Source organism: Tursiops truncatus, chromosome 11, assembly GCF_011762595.2.
Source record: "Tursiops truncatus isolate mTurTru1 chromosome 11, mTurTru1.mat.Y, whole genome shotgun sequence".
NCBI lineage: Eukaryota > Metazoa > Chordata > Mammalia > Artiodactyla > Delphinidae > Tursiops > Tursiops truncatus.
Genome location: NC_047044.1, coordinates 95,964,347 through 95,989,713, shown reverse-complemented (window position 1 = coordinate 95,989,713; position 25,367 = coordinate 95,964,347). Strand labels below are relative to the sequence as shown.

The 25,367-nt window shown below is 53.5% G+C and overlaps 1 protein-coding gene across 2 annotated transcripts; it reads left to right on the top strand.

Moving 5' to 3' along the window:
- The first annotated feature begins 1,367 nt into the window (after window positions 1–1,367).
- Window positions 1,368–21,268, top strand: CD4 (CD4 molecule). Of its 2 annotated transcripts, XM_033865609.2 has the most exons (10): window positions 1,368–1,455; window positions 8,562–8,667; window positions 8,809–8,973; window positions 16,729–16,887; window positions 17,299–17,532; window positions 18,505–18,843; window positions 19,575–19,775; window positions 20,349–20,470; window positions 20,789–20,856; window positions 21,153–21,268. In XM_033865609.2, the coding sequence occupies exons 2-10, from the start codon at window positions 8,619–8,621 to the stop codon at window positions 21,181–21,183; spliced, it is 1,368 nt and encodes a 455-aa protein (XP_033721500.1). In that variant the 5' UTR covers window positions 1,368–1,455; window positions 8,562–8,618; the 3' UTR covers window positions 21,184–21,268.
- The last annotated feature ends 4,099 nt before the right edge of the window (window positions 21,269–25,367 follow it).

The following is a 25,367-nucleotide window of genomic DNA, read 5'->3' as shown; positions in this document are numbered from 1 at the left end:
GTTGTATCAATAGAAACACTTGTATTAATAGTTGCACTTGCAAGCTGAACTAGCCACTTTTGTTCATAGTAAGGGAATGCCGTGATGACACGCGCATATTGGAAGGACCACTCAGGCTGCTGTGCAGAGGATGGCCTGGAGGAAGGTAGAATGGAGAGGCCAGGAGGCCAATGAGGAGGCAGGAGCTGTGGTCCAGGTGAAGGATGATGAGGGAACCGTGGACTGGAGTGGTGGTGGTGGGCAGAGTGACTTGGACAGACGTCAGAGCTGCTTAGAAGGTAACGTCTGGGGGAATTGGTCAATAAATACATGGGAGGGGGCGGGTGAGGAAGGAGTCAGAGATTACACCCAGTTCCTTGGGCTTGAGCAGCTTGGTGGGTGGTGGAGCCCTCACTGAGTGGGAAACTGGAACAAGAAGTAGGTTTGGGGGCTTCCCTGGTGGCACAGTGGTTGAGAGTCTGCCTGCCAATGCAGGGGACACGGGTTCATGCCTCGGTCCGGGAAGATCCCACATGCCATGGAGTGGCTGGGCCCGTGAGCCATGGCCGCTGAGCCTGTGCGTCCGGAGCCTGTGCTCCGCAACGGGAGAGGCCACAACAGTGAGAGGCCCGCGTACCGCAAAAAAAAAAAAAAAAAAAAAAAAAAAAAAAAAAAAGAAGTAGGCTTGGAGGGTAGTAGTATTCAGGGGATGAATTTGGTTTGGGATGCATTGAGTTTGCTATGTCTGATGAGCATGCAAATGGAGAAACCCAATGGGCAGACGGATACCCCCATTTGGCGCTCATGAGAGGTCTGGACCAGAGAGAAACATTTGAGGGTTGGCCAGAGACGAAGGCCCAGGGGAAAGGAGCCTGGTCCATGGTCACTCTGGGTGTCTGAAATGCCTCAGCCCAGGCCCTTTCTGCTACACGGGCCCAACTATAATGCCCCTGGGGAGGGAGCCCCAGAAGCCCCCCCTGAACAAATGTCCTCAGGGCCCTGGAGCCAGGGGTTGTGTGGGGCTGACCACAACGGCTATCGTAGACCCTCTATCTCCCCGCCTCCCACGTCTGCTTTCCCTGAAGCCCAGGCCAGACTGTAGCATCACTGATACAATCTTTTTCTTGCCACCCAACGAAAAGCACAGTGACCCTTTTTCTCGCTACTCAATGAGAAACGCAGTGACGCTCTGGGCTCTGGCCGGGTTCTACAGATGTTTTTCCCTTGACTTTGCCATTTTCATTTTGACAACTTCCCCAAGAAGCAGGGGGTGGGGACCCCAGCCCCAGGTGGTGACGCTGGGGGCTGGCCCAGGCCTGGGGCGTGGAGGAGCCTCACTACCAGGCTTCCTGTCTCTCCGTTTGAGCACATCTCTGCAGAAGTAACAGGCGCTCTCCCCCGTGGGCTCTCGCTCCCAACGCTCACATAGACACACCTGTGCAAGAAGCAGAGGGGAAGAGAGATCCAGGCCCAGAGGTAAGAGGAACAGACAGGGCTTTGTTCCTTCCCGAGGGTCGGGGAAGGGGAGAGGAATGTCACAGAAGACGTGTTGGATTTCCAGGTCTCTGCCCACAGCTCTGACCACCTTCTCTTGCATTTCATGAGCATTGATCTCCCCTTGGAAATGGGAGCTTGCAGAGGCCGGGGATTACGCCACACTTCTCTCCGCGGTCCCACGGCGCACAGCTCGGTTCCCGGAGCGGAAGGGTGTTGACTCGGAAGGGTGACTCCGAGAGCAGAGAAGGAATGGGTGCCCCGGGCTGAGAAAGGCCACTAGTCATGGGGAGTGGAGGAGATGAAGACAGGGAGAGGGGAAAAGAAGACAAGAGGGAAGGAGGGATGGGAAAGACATAAAAATAATCAACAAATATTAAGGAGGGAGGAGGCCTAGAAAAAAGAAAGGAAAAGAGAAAAGAAAATAAAAGCAAGAAAAAGAGAAAGAGAAGTAGAATCTGGTCTAGAGACAGCTCTCCCCCCAAATTAATTTTCCCAATGACCCAATCACCAAAAACTCACACCAGAACGCATACTGGCAGCAGTTCGTAAGCTGTGTGATTGATGTAGCCTCCATCGACTCCCTGTTTATGGGTTTCTACACTTTTGTTGACTTCTTTGTGCATTTTTAGGATTTTTGAACAATATGTCTAAAGGCACTTCCACTTTAATTAGCTTCAAAATGGTTAATGAAGCAGTTGAAAGGTAACATTCCCAGAAAGGGTTGAAACGGAGCTCTTCGGCATGGCGTGCTGTAAGAGTGACAGACACGTATTTTTAGGCCACGACATCGTTAGAAAAATTGGTTCTAAGGAATTGGTTTTAGGTGTCTCAGCTGCTCTGCAAAAGGAGGCTAGTGGGGATTAGAAAAAGATTTGCAGACCCTCCCTGGGCTTGGTGGGCGTGTGTGTGTGTGTGTGTGTGTGTGTGTGTGTGTGTGTGTGTGTGTGTGTGTGTGTGTGTGTGTGTGTGTGTGTGTGTGTGTGTGTGTGTGTGTGTGTGTGTGTGTGTGTGTGTGTGTGTGTGTGTGTGTGTGTGTGTCTCGTGGGGGGGGCACGCAGAAGGTGATACCCCTCAAGTGGGATGCCCTGAGGACCCCAGCCTTCCACTTCCATGCCCTGGGTCCTTTCCTCTTTCCTGAGGCCTCCCTGGCCTCCAGCCCTGTTCCCTGGGTGTCCTCTGTCCTCCCTTCCTGGCTGGATTCTGGGCGAAGGGCCTCCCTCCCCACGGTCAGATTCCTCAAAATAGGCCCCATTCTCGCTAATTCAAAGATTTCACTCTGGGTGGGAGAGCTCTTCCTGAACGTCCTGCTCTTGTGGCGTGACTTTTTCGGGCTGCGAGGCTGAGGGTAGAACCTGACGGGGGAGGTCACGCACCTCATGTTCTGACAAACAATTTCTTGCGCTGTGTAGGCTCTGGGCTCGAACAAAATGGCCGCCCTCCTCACCTCAGATGAAAGGGTTCCCAGAGGACCAGGTCAGAGAGAACCCCGGGCTGTTTCCCTCTTTCAGCGTGGGGCCCCTTAGGTAGAAGAGGCCCCCCTGGGATACAAACTCCCCCCACCGACCGGTTTGGGGCAGAAGCCCCTCAGCCCTCGGGCCCTGATCCTGGCCACGGTGATGTCCGCCACGCAGTTGGAGACCGAGGGCCCGGCGCGCTGTCGACCCTCAGTGAGCGCTGGTTGAATGAACCACCTCTGATGAGGGTGGGTGTCGGGGAGGAGCAGGCGGGGGCCTGGGTTTGTGGGCTCCGAGGCTGAGGACTGTTCTGCACCTTTCGGGGGATTGTGGTAGGAGGGGGGGCTCCGCTCTCCCCACGTGGGCGGCAGAGGCAAAGGAGAGGATGGCGGAGGTTGCAGCCAGGGAACCACAAGGGTCCCTTAGAGGGACCGCGTCTCTAGGAAGTTAGTTCCTGTGAAGCCGGGGAGCAGCAGCACCCGGGCGCGTGCGGTGGAGGCCGCATCCCGCGGCGGGGCTGGAGGGGGCTGATGGGGGCCGTGGGGAGGAGATGAAAGCGCCTGCAGGACCACAGACCGGCGCTGCGGTGGGGATGCGCCCGCCTCCTCCCCCCCAGCCTCGCTCCTCAGCGCAGCCCGGGGCGGGGAGGCTCGGGGCGCCAAGGGTGTGCGGGGCCTCGCCACTCTGGCCTCTCCTTGCCTCTCTTTGGGTGTCCTGCTCAGAATTTGCTTTGCTTAACCTCTGCCCCTACCTTGTTTGTACGCCCCTGGGCTTTGTGTGTGATCGTGGACTGTGTGAAGTGCAGCTGTTGCTTTAATGAGCTGCTCTGGGTCTCTCCCTGCCGCCCTCTTTCCTACCCATCCTCTCGTCATCCTCCCTTGGGGCTTCTGTGTGTTTCTCTGAATCTGTCCTTTCCCTTCTCTCTCTTTTTTTTTTTTAATATTTATTAATTTAATTAATTAATTTATTTTGGCTGCACTGGATCTTCGTTGTGGCATGCGCGTGGGATCTAGTTCCCTGACCAGGGATCGAACCCAGGCCCCCTGCATTGGGAATGCGGAATCTTACCCACTGGACCGCCAGGGAAGTCCCTGTCCTTTTCCCTTTGTCCAGCCTGCAGCCATCTCCCCGGCATCCGCCCCTGGGCTCCAGGCTGTGTTCTGCAGGCTCCCTTCACATAGAGGCTTGTGGAAGCCTGCATCCCTGCCAGAGGTCTGGATGCCGGTTTCCAGGCCAGAAGGGCCTAGAGAGTAGTGGCAGCTGGAGAGAGGAGGGATGCTAAAGGAGAAGAGGCAAGGGGCTCTTAAGGTGAGCCCAGGAGAGCCAGACTCACCTCCTGGTGTCTGAGGCACAGAGGAAGGGGGACACGGATGCAGGGAGTTGAAGGTGGAGGCATCAGCGTGGGGAAGCATAGGTGCAGGAATGCACAGATGTGAGCAGAGAAACGGGGGGAGAGAGGAGCCAGGGCCTCGGGGACCAGCGGGCCCTCCCAGCCGCTCTCAGGGGCTGTGGTGTACAGGATGCTACTGTACCGGGGCAGAGCGCCTCTGGGGAGGCTGAGGATGTGGAAATCAAAGGCCAGCTCTCTGAGGCAGCAGCGGAGGCCCCAGGCACCAAAGCAGACAGCGGCTGGAAACCCAGAACCTCCCCCATCAAGTTGAGGCCTGCGGTGGTTTGGGGCAGCGCAGGGAGCTGGTGGCGAGAGGTGGCCCTTGCGCAGACCCCAGGATCACCGAGTGGGGAAGAAAGAATGACCACCACTCGGGGAGAGGCAAGAATGTTCCCAACCTTGCTCAGGCATCTAGGCTGACTTTGGACGCCAGGGAAGGGCTATCCCACCTGCAGACTCCTTCACTCTCCGCTCACCAAGGACACGGTGAGTCTGGGGTGGTGGCAGGGGGACCCGCTCTCAGACGTCAGTGTGCCCTGCCCTACACTTTCACCCCAGCCTTCCCCTCTGTGCCTCCACGGCCTAGGCCAACTTGCAAAACAACTTCGCCCGTGACTAGCCTCCCTCTTCCTTTCCTGGAAACCTTCTTCATGACCTCTTCTCTTCCTATTTCCCTGGTTTAAAAGAATTCTATCCAGTTCCCACCGTGAGTTGGGCCCAAGATAGTTCCTCTTTCAGGCAGATGGAGTAACAGGAGGGGGCTTTCCCCCTGCCCCCCGAACCTCACGAGGAGGACCAAGCCCTCAGCACCCATCTGAGTGCTACATCCTAATCATGGATCAGTGCCCAACAGGAAACAGAATGCGTCTCAGATGGTTCAGGACCATCTGCAGAAAGAGGTGTGGACAGGGGCCCAACCAGCATGTTGAGGAACCAGATACCAGTAGGAAGAGGCAGAGTCTTGAAGGGGAAAGGGCCAACCTGTTGTTTCTAGAACCCAGTGAGGGTTTGAGCTGTGGTTAGGGGGCCATCTGACAGGAGCTGCCGTTGCCAGGGGAGGGAGCGGGGAGAGAGGGAATACAGCCATTGCCAGAAAATATGCCCAGAGCCGGGAGAGAGTAAGGATAAAATACCCCCGCCTCTCTCCCCGGCCCTCCCATCTCTTGTGGGTGCTTCCCAGTGGCCAACCCCAACCAGGAGTTGGAGCATGAGGGAGCCGGGGTGACACGCTGTGTGGGGTGTGTAGCAGTCAGCCTCCTTGTGCAAAGCAGGGCAGAGAGGAAGGAGCATGCCTGGGGGGGTGCGCACAAGAACAGGCAGCGTGGACGGGATGATTGGGCTTCATCCAGGCCAGGCTTGGGTGGGTACAGACCCTTCAATGACCCATTTTAGTAACAGAATTAACATGTTGAGTACAGAAAAAAGTAATCAGTGATTTCCCCTCTTCTGTTCAATTCAATTTGGTTTAAGTGACCCAAACACAACCCGAGACCTTTCTCTGTGCTCCAGCTGGTGCCAGTGGCGGCATTGCTGGCTGGACCACCACCTCTAACCCAGAGGAGATCAGGGTGGTGGAGGAGAGGTGGGAGCCCAAGTCATTGCACCCGAAGGTAGAAGGTGGGATGTGCCCAAGGGGGTGTCAAGTTCAGAGTGGGAGGCTGTGGGAGTTCAGAGGGGGCAGATCATTGCAAAGGTGGTCTCGGGGGAGAGAAAGACCAGGCAGAGGGGGAGAGAAAAGTAGGTCTGGATGCACAAACTCTGGGCCAGGTGCATGCCGGCACTGCCCCCAAGGCCGTCTATGCTCTGAGGCCCGCTTACAGCCTGGGCCTGGAGTTCAAAGACACTTTTCTTTAAATTGCAGTACAGTTGATTTACAATGTTGTGTTAGCTTCTGCTGCACAGCAAAGTGATTCAGGTACGTGTATATATATATACACGTATACATTGTTTTTCATATTCTTTTCCATTATGGTTAATTACAGGATATTGAATATAGTTCCCTGTGTTACACAATAGGACCTTGTTGTTTTTCCATTCTGTATATAATAGTTTGCATATGCTAATCCCAAACTCCCAGTCCAACCCTTCTCCACCCCGCTCACTCGAAGGCACTCGAGCCTGCCCCTGCCTGCCTTCGAGGCACTGTCTGGTGGCCTTCCTTTAGTCTCTACTTCCTCCATGTCATCTGTCTTGAACCGTTACCACATCAAGCCTCCTAAAGCTCTACAAAGACCACTCACACCTCTGCTCAGAAAAACAGCAGCGACTCCCAGTGGCCTGCAGAGCCGAGTCCTTACCCTCTAGCCTGCCTCTGAAGATTCAAGGTCAGGTTCCACGCCCCCTCCCATGTCAACCCCCACTACTTCCCTCCACAGCCCCCTGACCTTGCACGTGGCAGTGGGATGCCCCTCCCCTTTCTTTTCCAGCTAGCTCAGGGCTTTCAGACTTGAGCCGTCCATCAGTCGCCCAGAGGTTTGTGAAAACACAGGCGGCTGGACACACCCCCAGCTTCTGATTCAGCAGTTCTGGGGTGGACCTTTCTCACATGTTCTCAGGTATCAGCTGCTGCTGATGACCTCTGACCACACACTGAGAATCACTGCTCCAACCCAGTGCCACCCATTCCTTGAGGCCTGTTCAGAGCCTTTCTGCGACCCCCTCCTCCACAGCCTTGTCTGTCTTCCAAGCCCACAGAAACTCTGAAACATCATCTTTCTCCTTGTCCCACTCAGAGACCTCGTAGGGTCGGTCTGACAGTGAGCAGGGAATCGCCCTCTGCTCTTTCTCTGGCCGCATCACTCACACTGAATCAGGCCCCAAGTCCTGGCAGTTTTATTTTATTTTTTAAATATTTATTTATTTATTTATTTTGGCTGTGCCTGGTCTTAGTTGCAGCATGCGGATCTTTAGTTGCGGCATGCAGACTTCTTAGTTGTGGCATGCATGCGGGATCTAGTTCCCAGACCAGGGATCAAACCTGGGCCCCCTGCATTGGGAGCGTGGAGTCTTACCCCCTGGACCACCAGGGAAGTCCCAGTCCTGGGAGTTTTAATTCAGAGCTCCTCCCTCAAGTCCGTCTCTCTGAGTTCAGGCCTCATCTTGTCTCATCAGGATTCTTTTTTTTTTTTTAACATCTTTATTGGAGTTAAATGATGCTTTACGATGGTGTGTTAGTTTCTGCTTTATAACAAAGTGGATCTGTTATACATATACATATGTTCCCGTATCTCTTCCCTCTTGCATCTCCCTCCCTCCCACCCTCCCTATCCCACCCCTCTAGGTGGTCACAAAGCACCGAGCTGATCTCCCTGTGCTATGCGGCTGCTTCCCACTAGCTATCGATTTTACGTTTGGTAGTGTATATATGTCCATGCCTCTCTCACTTTGTCACAGCTTACCCTTCCCTCCCCGTATCCTCAAGTCCATTCTCTAGTAGGTCTGTGTCTTTATTCCTGTCTTACCCCTAGGTTCTTCACGACATTTTTTTTTCTTAGAGTCCATATATATGTGTTAGCATACGGTATTTGTCTTTCTCTTTCTGACTTACTTCACTTTGTATGACAGACTGTAGGTCCATCCACCTCACTACAAATAGCTCAATTTCGTTTCTTTTCATGGCTGAGTAATATTCCATTGTATATATGTGCCACATCTTCTTTATCCGTTCATCCAATGATGGACACTTAGGTTGTTTCCATCTCCTGGCTATTGTAAATAGAGCTGCAGTGAACATTGGGGTGCATGTGTCTGTTTGAATTATGGTTTTCTCAGGGTATATGCCCAGTAGTGGGATTGCTGGGTCATATGGTAGTTCTAGTTGTAGTTTGGAGTTTTCTCACCAGGATTCTTGAAATCCTGCCTCCAGTGTTTGACCTCCTCCAGCTCATTGTTTGCTCAACAGCTGAAGGCATCTATCTTGTAAATCTACTCCTGTCCTTCTCTAAGTAAATCTCCCTAGCGCCCAGGGTCGAGTCCCAGCCTCCCAGTATGGCACTCAAGGACCTTCATGACCTGGCTTGGCTCCCTGGTCCTAGTCCCAATTTACCACCTGCTCCGAGAATCCGTTTCTGGTCCCACCTGGCAGAGAACCCACCCCCGGTCTGGGTACAGCATGTGTGGCATGTCCAGTGGGTGTCTTGTTTAGAGATCTACACGTCTAGGTCCTGGCCTGGCTGTCCAGGTCCTGAAGGGGTCCCAGGCCAGGTGAACGCCTGCTGACTGATGACTGGTGTCTCCCCCAGGCCCTGCCTTTCCTTTGGGGGAAGGCCCAGGTCCCTGCCTGCCTCAGCAAAGCCACAATGGACCCCGGAACCTCTCTTAGGCACCTGTTCCTGGTGCTGCAACTGGGTGAGTGCTCAGACTTGGAGTCTGGGTGCAGGTGGCCTGGGAGGAGGGGCTGATTGGGAAATGCAATGTGTGTGTGGGGCGGATAAGGCGGAGGCAGCGCAGCCACACCCTCGAAGCCTGACCCCCTGTTTTTCCACCTAGTGATGCTCCCAGCCGGCACTCAGGGGAAGAAAGTGGTGCTGGGTAAGGCAGGAGAACTCGCAGAGCTGCCCTGCAAGGCTTCCCAGAATAAGAGCCTGTTCTTCAGCTGGAAAAATTCTTACCAGACCAAGATTCTGGGGCGTCACGGCTACTTCTGGCACAAAGGTAGGCTGGCCCCACTCCCCGTTCAGAGAGGAAAGCCCCAGGGATTGAACACCCCTGGTGTCAGAGCCCAGCTCCGAGTAAACTCTGGGATCCTGGAGGTTCCAGCTGAGAGTCTCAGGGACTCTCCAAGTGCAGAGCCTCCCTCTGCCAGCTGCTGGTGGGCTGGGGAATGGCTTCTGGTGGTCCATTATAATTTCATTATATTAATGGATATTAGAAAAATAACTATCATATAAAACCCATGATTTCACGAATATTGTTGCTACAGATCCATGACCATACTTGGTTTACTTTCATTAAAAGCAATAGAATGGGGGCTTCCCTGGTGGCGCAGTGGTTGGGAGTCCGCCTGCCGATGCAGGGGACGCGGGTTCGTGCCCCGGTCCGGGAAGATCTCACATGCCGCGGAGCGGCTGGGCCCGTGAGCCATGGCCGCTGAGCCTGCGCGTCCGGAGCCTGTGCTCCGCAACGGGAGAGGCCACAGCAGCGAGAGGCCCGCGTACCGCAAAAAAAAAAAAAAAAAGAAAAGAGAGGAACCATGCATGTAGAAGCATATATATATATATATATAGGTTCCCCTCTCTTCTTACATAAAATCAATTTATCATATATGGGTATATATTATATGTATATATATATATGGAGAGAGAGAGAGAGAGAGAGAGAGAGGCTATATGTTAATTAAGTAATTAGATAACGTTCTAGGTGCTGGGGATATAATATAGTCAAGAACAAAAGAGACGTTCAGGCAATGAGCACACCATAACAGTGCCCCTGGTTCTAACCTTGGGTTTTTTTTTTTTTTTCTTAAAATTATGCAGGTATTTTGAAGATTGTTCTGTATTCAATATGTGTGCATCTATCTGTATCTGCATATATCTGTCCCTCTCTATATATTTCTACCTCATTTCTTTTCTGTGACTGCATAGTTCTTTTGTATAATTATACCATGACTTATTTGACTAATCCCATATTGTTCGACACTTAGGCTATTTTCATTTTACTGCTCTCACAAAAAAGAATTCTTCAGTGAGTCAAACCTGGTATCTTTGGAAACGTACAAATGTCTCTGTAGGATGAATTCCTAGAAGTGAAATCTGTGGGCCAGGTCAGCTTGCTCTTTAGATATCTTTTTATTATACAAATTTTGCTGAAATGGCATCTGCTATAGTAAGATGCAACTGTATATCAATGTGCACTTTTCAATATGTTACTTCCTTTATGTAAATTTTATTGATGTTAACTGTTTTTTTCTCCAGATTTTTAAAGTATTACATGCTCATTATAGAATATTTGGCAAATGCAGAAAAGAATAAGGAAGAGAATCAAATGCACACATAATTCTACCACTCAGAGATATGTTGTTAACATTTTCATTTACTTCCTTCTGATCTTTGTTTAGTGTGGAAAATATATATTATTTACATAGATGATATCACAGTATACATACTTTTTATCCTACTCCCTCAGAACATTATATCATGATGGGACAATCAATTATTAGGCTAATTTTTTAAAGTAATCTGTCAATGTTTACTAAGTACAAAGTTCTAAAATCTTTTTACCTAGTAATAGCTATTCTGGAAAATCTATTTTTTAAATAGTTTTATTTTATTTATTTATTTGGCCATGCCACGCGGCTTGCGGGATCTTAGTTCCCCAACCAGGGTTTGAATCCCCACCCTTGGCAGTGAAAGTGCGGAGCCCTATCCACTGGACCGCCAGGGAATTCCCTGGAAAATCTAGTTGACAGAAATAAAATCAGGAATATTTCATGAAACCTGTGCAAGGATGTTGTTATAAGCATTGCTTATAATATGAAAGCACAGAATTCAAACTGAAAACCCATCAATGATGAAAGGGTTAAACTATGGTACAACTGTGGGAAACTATGCAGATAATAAAAAACAAGGGCTTTCCGGAAAATTGAGTAGACATACATATTAGTCTGCTTGGGCTGCCATAACAAAATACCATGGTCTGGGTGACTCAAACAAGAGAAACACATATTCTCACAGTTCTGGAGGCTGGATGTCCTGAGATCAGGGTGCCAGCACGGTTGGGTTCTTTATTTATTTATTTATTTATCTATCATTTTTGGCTGCGTTGGGTCTTCATTGCTACGTGCAGACTTTCTCTAGTTGCAGCAAGTGGGGGCTATGCTTCATTGTGGTGAGCAGGCTTCTCATTGCAGTGGCTTCTCTTGTTGCGGAGCATGGGCTCTAGAGTGCAGGCTTCAGTAGTTGTGGCTCACGGGCTCTAGAGTGTAGGCTTAGTAGTTGTGCCACACGGGCTTAGTTGCTCTGCCACATGTGGGATCTTCCTGGACTAGGGCTCAAACCCATGTCCCCTGCATTGGCAGGCAGATTTTTAACCACTGCGCCACCAGGTAAGCCCCATGGTCGGGTTCTTAAGAGAGCTCTCTTCCTGGCTTGCAGACGGCCACCTACTTGCTCTGTCCTCACATGGCAGAGACAGAGAGAGGGCTCTCTGGGGTCTCTTCTTATGAGGGCACTAATCCCTCCAGGAAGGCCCCACCCTCATGGCCTCATATAAATCTAATTACCTCCCTATCTCCCAATATCATCACATTGAGTGTTAGGACTTCTACATATGAATTTTGGGGGAACACAATTCAGTCCATAGTAACATACTCTTCACTCTTCCTCTCACGAAATACAAATGAAAACCTAGACATTGCATATAGAACTAACATAAGAAGATTCTGAAAGGTATTGAGAAGAGAGCAGACTGGTAGGGACCTCAGGGCCTGAAGAACAACAGGTTGGCGAGTTTTCTTTTTGCCTCGAATACCCCAGTCTTGGAGCTGAAGAAGCCGGCAACCTGGAAGCTCTGATGGGCACAGACGAAAATAAGCCTCACAGAAGCCTGCTCTCTTTAGTCAAAGGACCAGGAAAGGAGCAACCCAGCAAGACAAAAAACTTCAATATAACGACTGTTCTACTTCAGCCAAACACCAGAGGAAAACTGTGACCCCGCACCCTCCCATGCCAACAAAGGCTGACTGGGAGCTTAAACTTCCACACACCCCCACCCAGGCTGTGTAGGCACCCAACACCTCCATTGAGATGGGATCAGAGAATGCAAAGTAGAGAATGGGGCTGTGCATCCCCCCCAGCCAGTGAGAAGGCTCCTCCACCCCCTGTAAAGTCAGTGGAGATCACAGGAAGATCCTGGACTTCCACCCCACCCAGCAGTCAGGAGGCACCCCACCCTGCTGGGGTGGTGTCAGAAGAGGTCTAGTGGAGAGTCAAGACCTTTACCATCACCCTGTAGTAACCAGGATCTATGGAGACCACATGGGGAACTGGAACTTCCCCACGTGGGGAACTGGAACTTCCACCCCTGACCAGTTATGAGGAGCATCCCCCTCTAGCACAGTGGAGAGTGAGGGGAGAACCTAGATTTCTTCCTCTACCTGGCAGTAATAAGAATGGTATAAAAGAAAGCCAGTTAAAAAAGAAGGTTTAAATAAGATCCAGAATCTCATAACATAACACTCAAATGTCCAGGTTCCAAGTGAAAATCACTCTTGATACTAAGAACCAGAAACATCTCAAACTGGATGAAAAAAAGAACCAACAGATGCCCACACTGAGATGAAAGAGAGGATAGAATTATCTGACAAATACTTTAAAGCAGCCATGATAAAAAGTTCTTCAGCAAACAATTACAAACATGCTTGAAACAAATGAAAACCAGAAAGCTTCAGCAAAGAAACAGAGGATGTTGGAAATTTCCTGCTGGTCCAGTGGTTAGAACTTGGTGCTTTACTGCTGGGGCCCAGGTTTGATCCCTAGTTGGGGAACTAAAATTCCACAAGCTGCACAGCCTGGCCAAAAAAAAAGGGTAATATAAAAAGAACCAAATGGAAATTTTAGAATGGAAAAATATAACCAAAATACAAGGGATCAATGAATGAGCCCAACAGCACATTGGGGTGGGGGGGACAGAGGAAAGAATCAGTGAACTGCAAGATAGAACAATAGAAATTACACAATCTGAACAACAGAGAGAAAATAGAGTGGAAAAAAATGAACAAAGCCATAGGGACTTGTGGGACTCTAACAAAAGATGTAATATTTGTGTCAATGAGTGAAGGAGAAGGGAAAGAAAATTGAACTGAAAAAGTACTGGAAAAAATAGTGGCTGAAAAATTTGCAAATTTGGCAAGAGATATTAACCTATAGATTCAAGAAGTTGAGCAAAACCTAAGCAGGATAAACCTAAAGAAATCCACATCAAGACACTTCTTAGGGCTTCCCGGGTGGCGCAGTGGTTAAGAATCCTCCTGCCAGTGCAGGGGACACAGGTTCGAGCCCTGGTCCAGGAGGATCCCACATGCCGTGGAGCAACTAAGCCTGTATACCACAACTACTGAGTCTGTGCTCTAGAACCCGTGAGCCACAACTACTGAGCCTGCGTGCCACAACTACTGAAGCCCGCGTGCCTAGAGCCCATGCTCTGCAACAAAGAGAAGCCACCGCAATGAGAAGCCCACGCACTGCAATGAAGAGTAGCCCTGGTCACCGCAACTAGAGAAAGCCCGCACACAGCAACAAAGACCCAATGCAGCCAAAAATAAAATTAAAAAATAAAATAAATTTTAAAAAAACATCATAATTAAACTTCTAAAAACTAAAGACAGGGCTTCCCTGGTGGCACAGTGGTTGACAGTCCGCCTGCCGATGCAGGGGACACGGGTTCATGCCCCGGCTCGGGAAGATCCCACATGCCGCGGAGCGGCTGGGCCCGTGAGCCATGGCCGCCGAGCCTGCGCGTCCGGAGCCTGTGCTCCGCAACGGGAGAGGCCACAACAGTGAGAGGCCTGCGTACCGCAAAAAAAAAAAAAAAAAAGTTGGTATATACTGCAAGATCACTTCCAGAAAGGTTCTAGCCATTTACAATAAGTCTAGATAATAATGTCACTGTGTGCCTATCTCACCAGCACCCTTGCTGACACTGAATAGTAATATTTAAAACTTTTTTTTTTGGCTAATTTGATGGTTGAAAACTATATCATTGTTGGTTTAATTTGCATTTCTATGATTGCCTGTGAGATTGAAACATATGTACTCCCTTCTAAACGTTCTTACCTCTTTTGTGTTGACGTTTTTGTTCTGTTACCATGATTTGAATTTCCTTCAGAACAGCTCCCCTTCCCGGCTTCCTGATCTCTGACCACGGCAGCATCACTCTCCTGACTCCCCCAGTTTCTGAACCATAGAGCCAATTTTTTTTTTTCCCCTACTTCAGTCCCTGATTTCCCATCAGTCACTGCTTATGGCCATTCCTTCCCGTGGAAGTGTTTTTCTGTTTCATCTTCTTTGTTCTCATGGGAACTCCACCCTCATTAGCCAAGGCTACATACCCCTCCCCTGGATTACAGTGGAAGCTTCCTGGCAATTCTCTCTGCTACCAGTCTCTCCTACTTCAATTCTCTTCCTCCTGCAGCAGTACCGGCTCCCAAAGCAATGCTTTGCGTGTTTCACTCCCTAGTCCATTAGGCTAAGCCTGGAAGCCTCTGCCTGACATTCTTCCCCTCAGCATCGCTTGCTGCAGCTCCCCAGCCAGAAACCTCACACCCAGGTGTTTTCCTCACTGCTTTTTTTTTTTTTTTTTTTTGCGGTACGCGGGCCTCTCACTGTTGTGGCCTCTCCCATTGCAGAGCACAGGCTCTGGACGCGCAGGCTCAGCGGCCATAGCTCACGGGCCCAGCCGCTCCGCGGCATGTGGGATCTTCCCGGACTGGGGCACGAACCCATGTCCCCTGAATCGGCAGGCGGACTCCCAACCACTGCGCCACCAGGGAAGCCCCTTCCTCACTGCTTTGAGGTGGTTGCCTGTGCAGCTTTCCTGGAGCTTTTCCCCCTTCCTAGATGTCCTTGCTGCAACCCTTTCCTCTAGCTCACCGCCTGAACTTCTTTTAAGGCTTGGTTCAGTACTGGTCTCCTCCATGAATTGATCCCAGATGCACTGATAACCTTTGACCTTTCACAAAGTAGAATCACTTTTACAAGGTATGGAACAGTCCGGACAAGGGGGTCATGACGAGGCTCGGAAGACGTTTTAAAAGGGAAGCAAGGAGGAAAAGTTATTTTAGGGAAAGGGTGTTACATTTCATTTGGAACCAATTGCGTTTTGGGTGATGGCAGGACATCCAGATAAAGTCATCCCTTGGGCCACTGGAAACGTGGGCCCAGGATGTAGGCGAGAGGCTGGGGCTGGGGGTCATCTGCAGAGCCGACAGGGGATGCAGTGGAATTGAGAATGTCTACAGAAACGGGGAAGAGGATCCAGGAGAGAGTCCGGAGTAGCACCTAAATGTAGACAGCAGAATAGGAGTCCAAGGGGAAGAAAAGGGAAGGGTGCTCAGATGTGGAGGAGAGAATCGAAAGAAGTCACACGGGGGCAGAACCAGAGGAGGCTACCCCTTCAAGAAGTTTGGTAGATTGTAAAAGGAATGTAGTAGGATTTCAGAAAAATTGGGGAGCTAACCAGCACACGGATCCAGGGGAGAGAGCAGGTAGGGTAGGGACTCCTGCAGGACAAATGAAAGGGGAGGTGGGCAGAGCTGGAGGAAAATCGGGGGTGGGTGTGAGCCCAGGGCTACAGGTTATCTGGAAAGGTCTCCTGGAGAGGGTGGCCCTGAGCAGCGGGAAGGGGCTGTGGGGTCTGGAAGAGGCAAGAAAGGAGAATGACGGCCGACTTGACAGTACGTCTCCCACACCAAGGCCAAAATGGGGAGAGGGCCAGGGGGTTGAGGGTGGGAGCTTTATCTCAGCCGCCTTCACCCCATCCCTGCAAATATGCATTCTAAGTAAAAGCCTGTGTCTTCGCTATGCAAATTTAGCTGCTAAAGCCCTTCATTGTAATGAAGTTCTGGGGCTGCTGCTGCACCCAGAAAATAGTTAGCTAAAGGGAAGAGCTTCCTCTGGGTGCTGGTTGTTCTGATGAGGAGACTGGAGGAGGCCGCATGTCCGTGCTTGCAGAACTTTCCAGAGACAGTACTGCACAGCGTACCCAACAGCCTGAATCTTAATCCTGGCTCCACCACTTACTGATGTCAAAATTCAAAAGGTAGGGCTTCCGTGGTGGCGCAGTGGTTGAGAGTCCGCCTGCCGATGCAGGGGACACGGGTTCGTGCCCCGGTCCGGGAAGATCCCACATGCCGTGGAGCGGCTGGGCCCGTGAGCCATGGCCGCTGAGCCTGCGCGTCCGGAGCCTGTGTTCCACAACGGGAGAGGCCACAACGGTGAGAGGCCCGCGTACCACAAAAAAATAAAATAAAATAAAATAAAATAAATTCAAAAGGTAGAAAAGGGCATAAAGTGAAAAGCCCTCCCACACCTGTCTCATGGGGATGCACTTCCTCTCCCTAGGGACTACTAAGGCGACCATTTCCTTACATTCACCTCTAGAAATATTTGTTCATATACCAGGCAGGATAGGTAGATAGAGAGACAGATAGATAGATGGATAGATAGATATAGATAGATAGATGTTAAATAACTTTCCCCCTCCTTTTCAAGCAATGGTAGCCTGCTTAATATCTTGCTTTTTTCAGTTAATGATGTTTCTTAGATATTATTCCATCTCAGATTAGGACCCGAGGCAGATTCTGCTGGAAATGAGCAACTCAGATCAGCAGAGTTGTGGGCACCGCCCTCGCCAGGGGGTGCCGTGCCTCCAGGGTACCCCAACCTCCTCAGTACGGTGGCATTCTACTCCCAGGTGCCTCCAACCTGAACTCTCGAGTCGAATCAAAAATAAACCTGTGGGACCAAGGATCCTTTCCTCTGGTCATCAAGGATCTTGAAGTACCTGACTCGGGGACTTACATCTGCGAAGTGGAGGACAAGAAGATCGAGGTGGAATTGCAGGTGTTCAGATGTGAGTGGGGCAGCCTGGGATGAGGACACCTCCAGCCAACCTCCCTTCCTCCTTGACTCCCATCCCTGTGCCCAAACCAGGACCTGAGCTGGTGGCATTTCAACAGTCCAGAGACTGATCAGACAGGCCGCCGCATCTCCTCAGCCCCTCCTCAGGCCTTGGGTCAGGCAGGGGGAGTCAAAGAGACCTAGGGGTGGGGGTGAGGGAAATGGAAAGGCAGGAGACAGAGGGAGGACTGAGAGAGACAAGGAGAGGGGGAGGGGAAAGGGAAACGCTGCCTTGGGCTGGGGATGGGCAGAAGGGAGATGCTGGGATGGGGGTAACGCAGAGACACCCTTGGTCTCCTGGCTTCTTCCCTTCTCCTTGAAGATGGTGCGTGTGTGTGACACAACTGGCCTGCTCCCCCCACAGTGACTGCCAGCTCGGACACCCGCTTGCTGCTGGGACAGAGCCTGACCCTGACCTTGGAAGGCCCCTCTGGTAGTAACCCTTCAGTGCAATGGAAAGGTCCAGGGAATAAAAGGAAGAATGAGGCCAAGAGTCTGTCACTGCCCCAGGTGGGGCTGCAGGACAGTGGCACTTGGACATGTACCGTCTCCCAGGCCCAGCAGACACTGGTGTTCAACAAGCACATCCTGGTGCTGGGTAAGAGGCGCTCCCCTCCTCCGCAGGCCCCCTGGCCTGACAGACGGTCCCTCTGCTCTCGCTGCTGCTCCAGTTCTGGGTCTGCCCTGGGGGACATACTGGGCCCTCTCTTCCTCAAGCTTCTCATTTACAGCCACGTCTCAGGGTAGTGGACATGGGGGAAGGAAGGGACAGGGGATGTGAGGACGTGAGGGACCCCAGAGACCCAGGAGGAAGCCCCAAAGGAGGGCTGTCAAGGGCGTCTATGTTCTCCGTTGCCTCAGCTCCCCCCTCCCACCAAGTTGGCAAAGCCACTAATTCAGGGACACTCAGAGCAGCAAGCCAGTCCAGATGAAATCTGACGTTGCAAACTTGATGCCTCCTGAGCTAGGCTTCGGGAGGGAAAAAAGAGCCCAGAAGGCAGGCACCACCCCAGATCCTGTCCTCCAGGTGCTTACGGGACACACGGTAGGGTGTGCGGTGGTGAAGTGTGTGGACTCTGGTTGAAATCCTGGCTCTGGCTTAACCGTGCGGCCTTGGGCAAGTTACTGAACCTCTCTTGGTTTCTGCATCTGTAAAACAGGGATGGTCTAGCCTACCTTGTCGTGTTATGAGCAGAAGTAACGTACGGAATGCACTTAGAACAGCACCTGGCACGTAGTCAGCCAGGATTTGCTCTTATCTTGTGAAGGGTGATAACTTATGTACCCAAGTGGTGCAGACCAAATGGCCTCTGTGCTCTAGGATCCTGAGGAGGGAGAGGCCCTTGTGGCTAGGCTGTTCTAGGAGGGCTTCTAGGGGGAGGGGCTGCTGCCGTGGGACCTCCCTGGGGTGCAGAGCTGAGAGAGGAGAGGAGAGGTAGATGGGAGTTTAAGCGCCCGAATGGCAGCCTGGGTGTTTGGACTCACCTGGTCTCCTCCCGTCTCCCCCCACCACGTGCCTACCCGCCGCGTGCCTGCGTATGGACCCGGGTTCTCTCCCGTCCCCCTCCAGCCTTCCAGGAGGTCTCCAGCACAGTCTATGCAAAGGAGGGGGAGCAGATGAACTTTTCCTTCCCACTCACATTCGGAGATGAAAATCTGAGCGGGGAGCTGAGTTGGCTGCAGGCAAAGGGGAATTCCTCCCCCGAGTCCTGGATCACCTTCACATTGAACAACGGGAAGGTGACTGTGGGAAAGGCTCGCAAGGACCTCAAGCTCCGCATGAGTAAGGAGCTCCCCCTCCACCTGACTCTGCCCCAGGCCTTGCCTCAGTACGCAGGTTCTGGAAACCTGACCCTGAATCTCACCAAGGGGAAGTTGTATCAGGAAGTGAAGCTCGTGGTGATGAGAGGTGAGGAGATAGGCTGAGAAGGTGAGGGCGGGGTGGGGCTGGAGGGACCTGGCCCTGGGACCCTCCAAGGCAGGACAGGCCCCCAGAGGGATGCCTAGGCCCTGGCTGCCTGATGGAGCCAATCAAGGGCTGGTTTTGAACTGAGGTTGCAATGCTCTGTCTGTCCCTGACATCCAAGAGCCGGCCTAAGGTGGCCTCCACTAGAATTCCCAGGGGTCCTCCCTGAGAACCAGGCTCTGGTTCTGCCTCTGCCCGACCCCCTGTGACCCCTCTGTGGCTCGGCTTTCTCCTAAAGAGGGTAACAGTACGACAGTGATGGTGACAAGGTCAGACGCCACACTGAGTTCTCCCCATCCTTATCTCCTTGATCATCCTAACAACTTCACAAATAATAACGGCTAATATTTGATGCTTTGTACCTGCCGGGCCCCAGTCAAGCGCTCTACATGTATTTCTCCATTTAATTTTTGTCTGGGCCTCAGGTGGGTAAGTAACTTGTTCAGAGACTCACAGATAGTAAGCAGTGGGGCTGGGGTTCAAATGTAAGACTGTTGGACCTCAAAAACCCTGTTTCCTCCATCATAACTGCATGAAAATGTGCTCTGAGAGGCTAAAAGAGGAATGCCAATGTAAAGTATCATTTTCATTGTCCTACGAATCGCCTTAGAGCATGGAGGTGCTGGGAACCCAGAGGTCCAGGCTCCCAGTCTCAGGCTCTTGTCCCTCTGCAGTGACTAAGTCCCCAAACAGTTTGACCTGTGAGGTGCTGGGACCCACGTCCCCCAGGCTGACACTGAGCTTGAAGAAGGAGAACCAGAGTATGAGGGTCTCAGATCAGCAGAAGCTGGTGACGGTGCTGGGCCCCGAAGCAGGCATGTGGCAGTGTCTACTGAGCGACAAGGGCAAAGTCCTGCTGGAATCCAAGGTCAAGAGTGAGTGAGAGTCCAGATTCCGTGGCCTAACCCCGAGCCCCGACCTCCTCCACCGTGGGACCCTCCCAAGGCTGGTGGAGGCCACCCAGCCTCCCAGTTGCTCTGAGATGGGTGGGTTATAGGTATGGTGCCTGGACACAGGGGTGATGAGGTGAAGTGGGGTGTGGTCCTGGGCTCTTGTAGTCCTACAAGTTCCCATCTCCCTAAGGTCTACAGCCCAGGCGTGGGGTCCACCTGACCAAGAGCCCCCCTCCCTGGCTCCTCTTCAAACCCAGACAGAGAGACACACACACACATACACACATTCATGCGCATGGCACATAGCGTGGACCGCCGCTTCTAGCTCCCCAGGGTACAGTGCAGTGTCTAAACCTTAAAACCCCTTCCCCAGCCTTTACCTTCCAGCCCTGGGGGCCCCTGAGGGCCCCGTGCACCCTGCCCCGCTCTCCCAGCCCAAGGACCAGACCCAAGTGTGGCAGGGCAACGAGGCCCTCCCTCCTCGGGCCCCCCTGCTGCGTGCCCTGTGCCTGAGTGCAGCGGGCAGGGAGCTGAGCACAGCTCTCTCTCTTGCAGTTTTGCCCCCGGTGCTCGCCCGCGCCTGGCCGAAGCTTCTGGCTGTGGTGCTGGGGGGGGTCGCCAGTCTTCTGCTTCTCACTGGATTTTGCATCTTCTCTGCTAAATACTGGCACCGCAGGGTGAGTGAGCCTCCCCAGACGCCCTCGTTCCCCCGCGGGGCACTTGCGCACCTGAGGCCTGTGCGGCAACAAGGGTACCCTGTGTCGGTGACCTGCTTCTGCTCTGGCTCCCTCGGCCCGCTGCTCAGCAGCCTCACTGCCAGCTGGGTCCCGTCCCAGATCCCACGCGGAGGGAGAGACAGGAAGGCGCAGAGTTAATTCTGGGACAGATGGCCTCAGCCACAGTCACTGCCTCTCCCCTCCCACGCCCCCCTCCAAGGGGCAGCTCCCTTTCGGAGGCCTGGGACCCTCACGACTCCTCTCTTTCTCCCTGGACAGCGCCGGGCACAGCGGACATCTCAGATCAAGAGACTCCTCAGTGAGAAGAAGACCTGCCACTGCTCGCAGTAACTAGGGGGCAGAGAGGGAAGGGGGGAGAAGAGAGGGAAGGGAGGGGAGGAAAAAGAGGAGAGGGGGGCTAGAGGGAGGTGGTGGAGAGGAGAGAAGCAGGCAGGGATGGCCCAGGAGGTAGGTAGCTGGCGGGAGGTGGAGGACGGCGAGGTGAGGGGCAGGGGGCCTGCGATGTGTCCGGAGGCCATCACTGAGCTGGAAGAGAAAAGCAGGGTCTGGGAGCCAGGGAGGGCCTGGAAAGCAAGGAGCTGGGGAGGAACAGACACGCTCCTCTTATTCTTCGTCCCTCCAGCCGGCTCCAGAAGACATGTAGTCTCACCTGAGGCCCCAGCCAGGAGGAGCTTCCCATCTGCAGCCTCCCCAGCTGGCTCCCCCTGCATTTCCTGTTGGTCTCCTGGGCCTGCGGACCAGATGAATGTAGCCAGCATAGCGCCTCTGTCTGCCTCCTGCCCTCCCCGTCCAGTGGGCCTTGGGTCCGCTCTTCCAGAGGCTCGCTCACACCCCCTCTTCCCCATTTCCTTTTCACTCAAACCCTAGCCCTTCTTTGATGATTTCTTCTCGACCCTCTCCCTCACTGCTCACTTGCATCTCAGGGGAGCACGTGGGACCGGCCCTGCCTGCCCTGGAGGGTGAGGCTGGGTGTCTGAAGCACGAAGCACAGGGCGGTCACTGTTCGGGAGAGGACCCTGGGACCAGAGAAGGCAGGGACTAGCCCAAGGTCACACAGCCCGTCAAGGACGGGTCCAGATCCAAAGGCTCCTGACCGCCAGCCTGTGCTGCTCCATTCTGCCTGCGTCTTACCCTGTGTCAGCAGAACCACAGACTTACATCCCGACCTGAGCACAGACCAGCGCCCTGGGCACACTCGTGCGCAGATACAGTTCCTTACCACCCAAGCAGCGTGGCGCTGTCTACAAATCAGTTTCACATCCTTAGTCTATTTGAACCTCATGAAAATCCTACAAGACTGGTAGTGACAGGACCAAGATTATTATCTCCAGTTTATAGACCAGAAATGGAATGCAGAGAGGTCAGGTGATTGCCTGACCTAGGTTCACACGGCTAGTACGTGGGCTAGCCCAGGTCTCTTGACCTCTAGGTCCACTGCTGTCTCTTGAACACAGGGGCAAATACCACACAGATCTCTGCAGTTGGCTGGTCATAGATGCCCGGTACTACCTTGGATTCCCTTCACCGCAGGGAGGTTGCCTCAGAGAGTTCAGGGCCTCCCTGCCGAGGATCCCTCCTTCATCTCAGCAGAATCCTATTACCAGAGGACAAAACCTGTAGTTCTCCTAATCAGGGCACAGGCTGGAGCACAGTGACCCGCCACGCACCCTATCAGAACCTTCTAGAAGGTGAGCTTTGCCAGGGGGACAGGGTGGGGAGCTGGCCAGACAGTGAACCCTCTGAGGGTACCTCTGGGCCTCAGAGATACCCACTGGGCCTCAGTCTCCCTGCCCCATACCCCCCTTCATCCCTCCGCCAAATGATTCAGGAGACAAGAAAATTGGGTTTACAAGCTTTCTTCTTCCTCCTCTTCTTTTTTTTTTTTTTTTTTTTTGCGGTACGCGGGCCTCTCACTGTCGTGGCCTCTCCCGTTGCGGAGCACAGGCTCCGGATGCGCAGGCTCAGCGGCCATGGCTCACGGGCCCAGCCGCTCCGCGGCATGTGGGATCTTCCCGGACCGGGGCACGAACCCATGTCCCCTGCATCGGCAGGCGGACTCTCAACCACTGCGCCACCACGGAAACCGCTTCCTCCTCTTCTTGATCCATTTCTCTCAGGATCCCCAGCCTCCTCTGCCTCTCCTCCCTTCCCTTTCTCACCATGTCCCGCAGTCCCTACCCCTTCCCCCTTTTCCTTTCCCTTCAGCTTGCCGCCTCTTCCAGGAAGAACACCCGGTTGTCTCCAGGGCTGCCCATGGCTTGCTTTGTATTCCTGCCCATTCCCCACCCCTGCCTCCCTGAGCTGACAGAAAAATCCAAGAGACTGACTTTAAGGAAGATGCTCTTCTTCATTTGTGAGTGTGTGTGTGTGTGTGTGTGTGTGAGAGAGAGAGAGAGAGAGAGAGAGAGAGAGAGAGAGATGGCTCTTTTCTGGGGACCTGGAATCTTCTGATCTGTGGGGTCAGACCCAGAGGAGAGGTTGCCAGGCTTGCCCCAGGAAGGAGACGAAGGTTCCCTGGGGAGGGAAAAATCCTCTGGAGGCCGATTACCCACCTCCCCACCCCAGAGGGCCCTGAGTGTGCGGGTGTGTGATACACTGAAGGGGAGAAACTGCAGGGGCTGTGTGTGCCCTGCACGTGAAAAACTGTGATGTGTGCGGGAGAATTGTGTGTGTCGCCCACACAAGTGTGAATTTGTGCTCCAGGAGGGGGAAGTGGTGTGTATTGGTGGGGTGCTTTCTTTCAGCCTGTGTACCCCGCATCCCGCAAGCAGCCCCAGCGTCCTCACCAGCGCCCCTCACTCGGCAGCCTCCAGCACATGCCCGCGTGAGCTACGCCCGGGCACAGCCCTTACAGATACACACAGTGACACACGTGTCCAACTCCCCGAGCAACACCAGCTGCCTCATCGAGCTTGAGTTCGTGTTGAAAACCGGGTGGGGTGGGGGCAGGACACGATCCAGTTCTCCAATGAAGCCGGTTCCCCGCCGTCCTCCTCGCTCCCTCCCTCCTGGCGCCTTCTTCGCCCCTCCCCCTCCAAGTCCCCACCGTCCGGTCCCCCGCCCCGCGCTCGCCCCCGCCCCTCAAGGCTCGCCTCCGTCCCGACCCGGGGCTGCGGCGGCAGGACCCCGGGAGAGAGGGGCTCGGGGGGACGTAGGGGGCCGAACGGAGAGGCTGGGACGGGCGGGAGGAGGGAGGCCCGGAGGGAGGAGGGAGGAGGGAGGAGGGCGGCGAGCTGGAGCCGGCAGGCGGCGGGAGCCGGGGAGAGCCGCGTCGGGAGTGCTGTCTCCATGGCAGTGCTGGGCGCAGCCCGAGGTAAGGCGACCCCGGCCCTGTCCCCCGTGGTCCCCTCCCCTCTCCCCCCGCCGCCTCCTCTCCCCCTCGGGCCGGCCCCTCCTCCCCAGCCACCTGCTGTTTCTGCCCTGGAGACCGCGGTGGGTGGCCCGCAGGAGGGAGGAGCCGCCTGACCTTTTACCCGTTTACCCCGAAGGGCGAGGGACCCCTTTCCGCCCTGGAGTCCCCCGGACCCCCTCCCACCTTCCTCTGATCTCTCTCCGTCCTTCACCTCCTCTCTCTGCCCTTCACATCCTTCCTGCCTCCCTCCCTCTCCGAGTCCCCAGCTCTTTCTTCCCGAGCCCACCCTCTGGGCCTGGGTGGGTGTGGATGGGAAGGGGTCCAAGGCTGGAGGGGAGATGGGGGGCGCTCCTGACCGATTCCCTCCATCTCCCTCTAGCTGGCCATTGCCATGGCAACTAGGGTGTACTGGGCTCCGAGGGAAGACAAAGGTGGGGGATGGACTAGGACCTCTTGGGGAGGGCAAGGGTCTAAGGGTCTGCTACAGGAAACAGACCCTACCACTGATGTGCCCCATTTTTACCTCGCTTACCCCAAAGCCATTATGCCCATCCTTCCTGCCTCCACTCTCTTCAGGCTTTCACCCGAGTTCCTCTGAACCCCCTCCCCAGGGCTCGATGAAGCTCAGAGTCACCAAATTCAGAACATCCTCCTTCCCATCAGAGGGAAACTGAGGCTCAGGACAGGGGAGGAAAGAGTGGGGGTCTATGAGGTGGAGGGAGTCTGAACCTTATTGAACACTGGGCTTTTCTTCTCAGCCTCCCTATTCCCTGCTCCCTCCCTCCATCCCCCCCTCACCTCCCCCCAAAGCCTCCTCTCCAGGGGTCTCTTGGCTTTTCCTTCTATTTTCAAATACTATCACTTTGCCCCCTCTCTCCTTCTCTTCTGTTCAAACTCTCCTCCTTCCCCCTAGTTTCCCCCTCTTTCCTTTTCTGGATGCTTCTGATGTCAGTGGTTCCCCTGTCTTCGGGTTCCCTGCCACCCCCCACCCCACCCCACCCCACCCCCGCCTCGGTCCCAGCCTCCTTTCTCCCATCTTCCCAGATACCCGGTGAGTGGGCGGGTGATGCAGGCTTGGGGAGATGGAACTGAGCACCTGGACCCCTGGACCCAGGAGCCTGGAAGGTTGGGGAATGACTGTAATACCATATCCCAGTTTCCAGTGAGTCTTACCTCTGCCATGGTAGCTCTGAGGAGAGATTCAGGGATGTGAAGACAGCGGTTGAGGAGTGCTGAGCAGGGGACAGAAAGAGGGACCCGGGAGGGCCAGAAGCAGGAAAAATGGCTGACGAAGGATGGGAGACAGGAGGTCAGAATACCTTCTCTCCTGGAGGTCTGGAAAGCAGGGCTCTCATCCGTGTGGGGTGTTAGAGTGACCGTCTGCTTTAAGGCAGGAGAATGTTCTGGGTGACCCCATGACCCCTAGTAACCAGTCATTTCTATCATTTCAAGAGAAGGGAGCCTTGGGTACCAGCTGGAGACCAG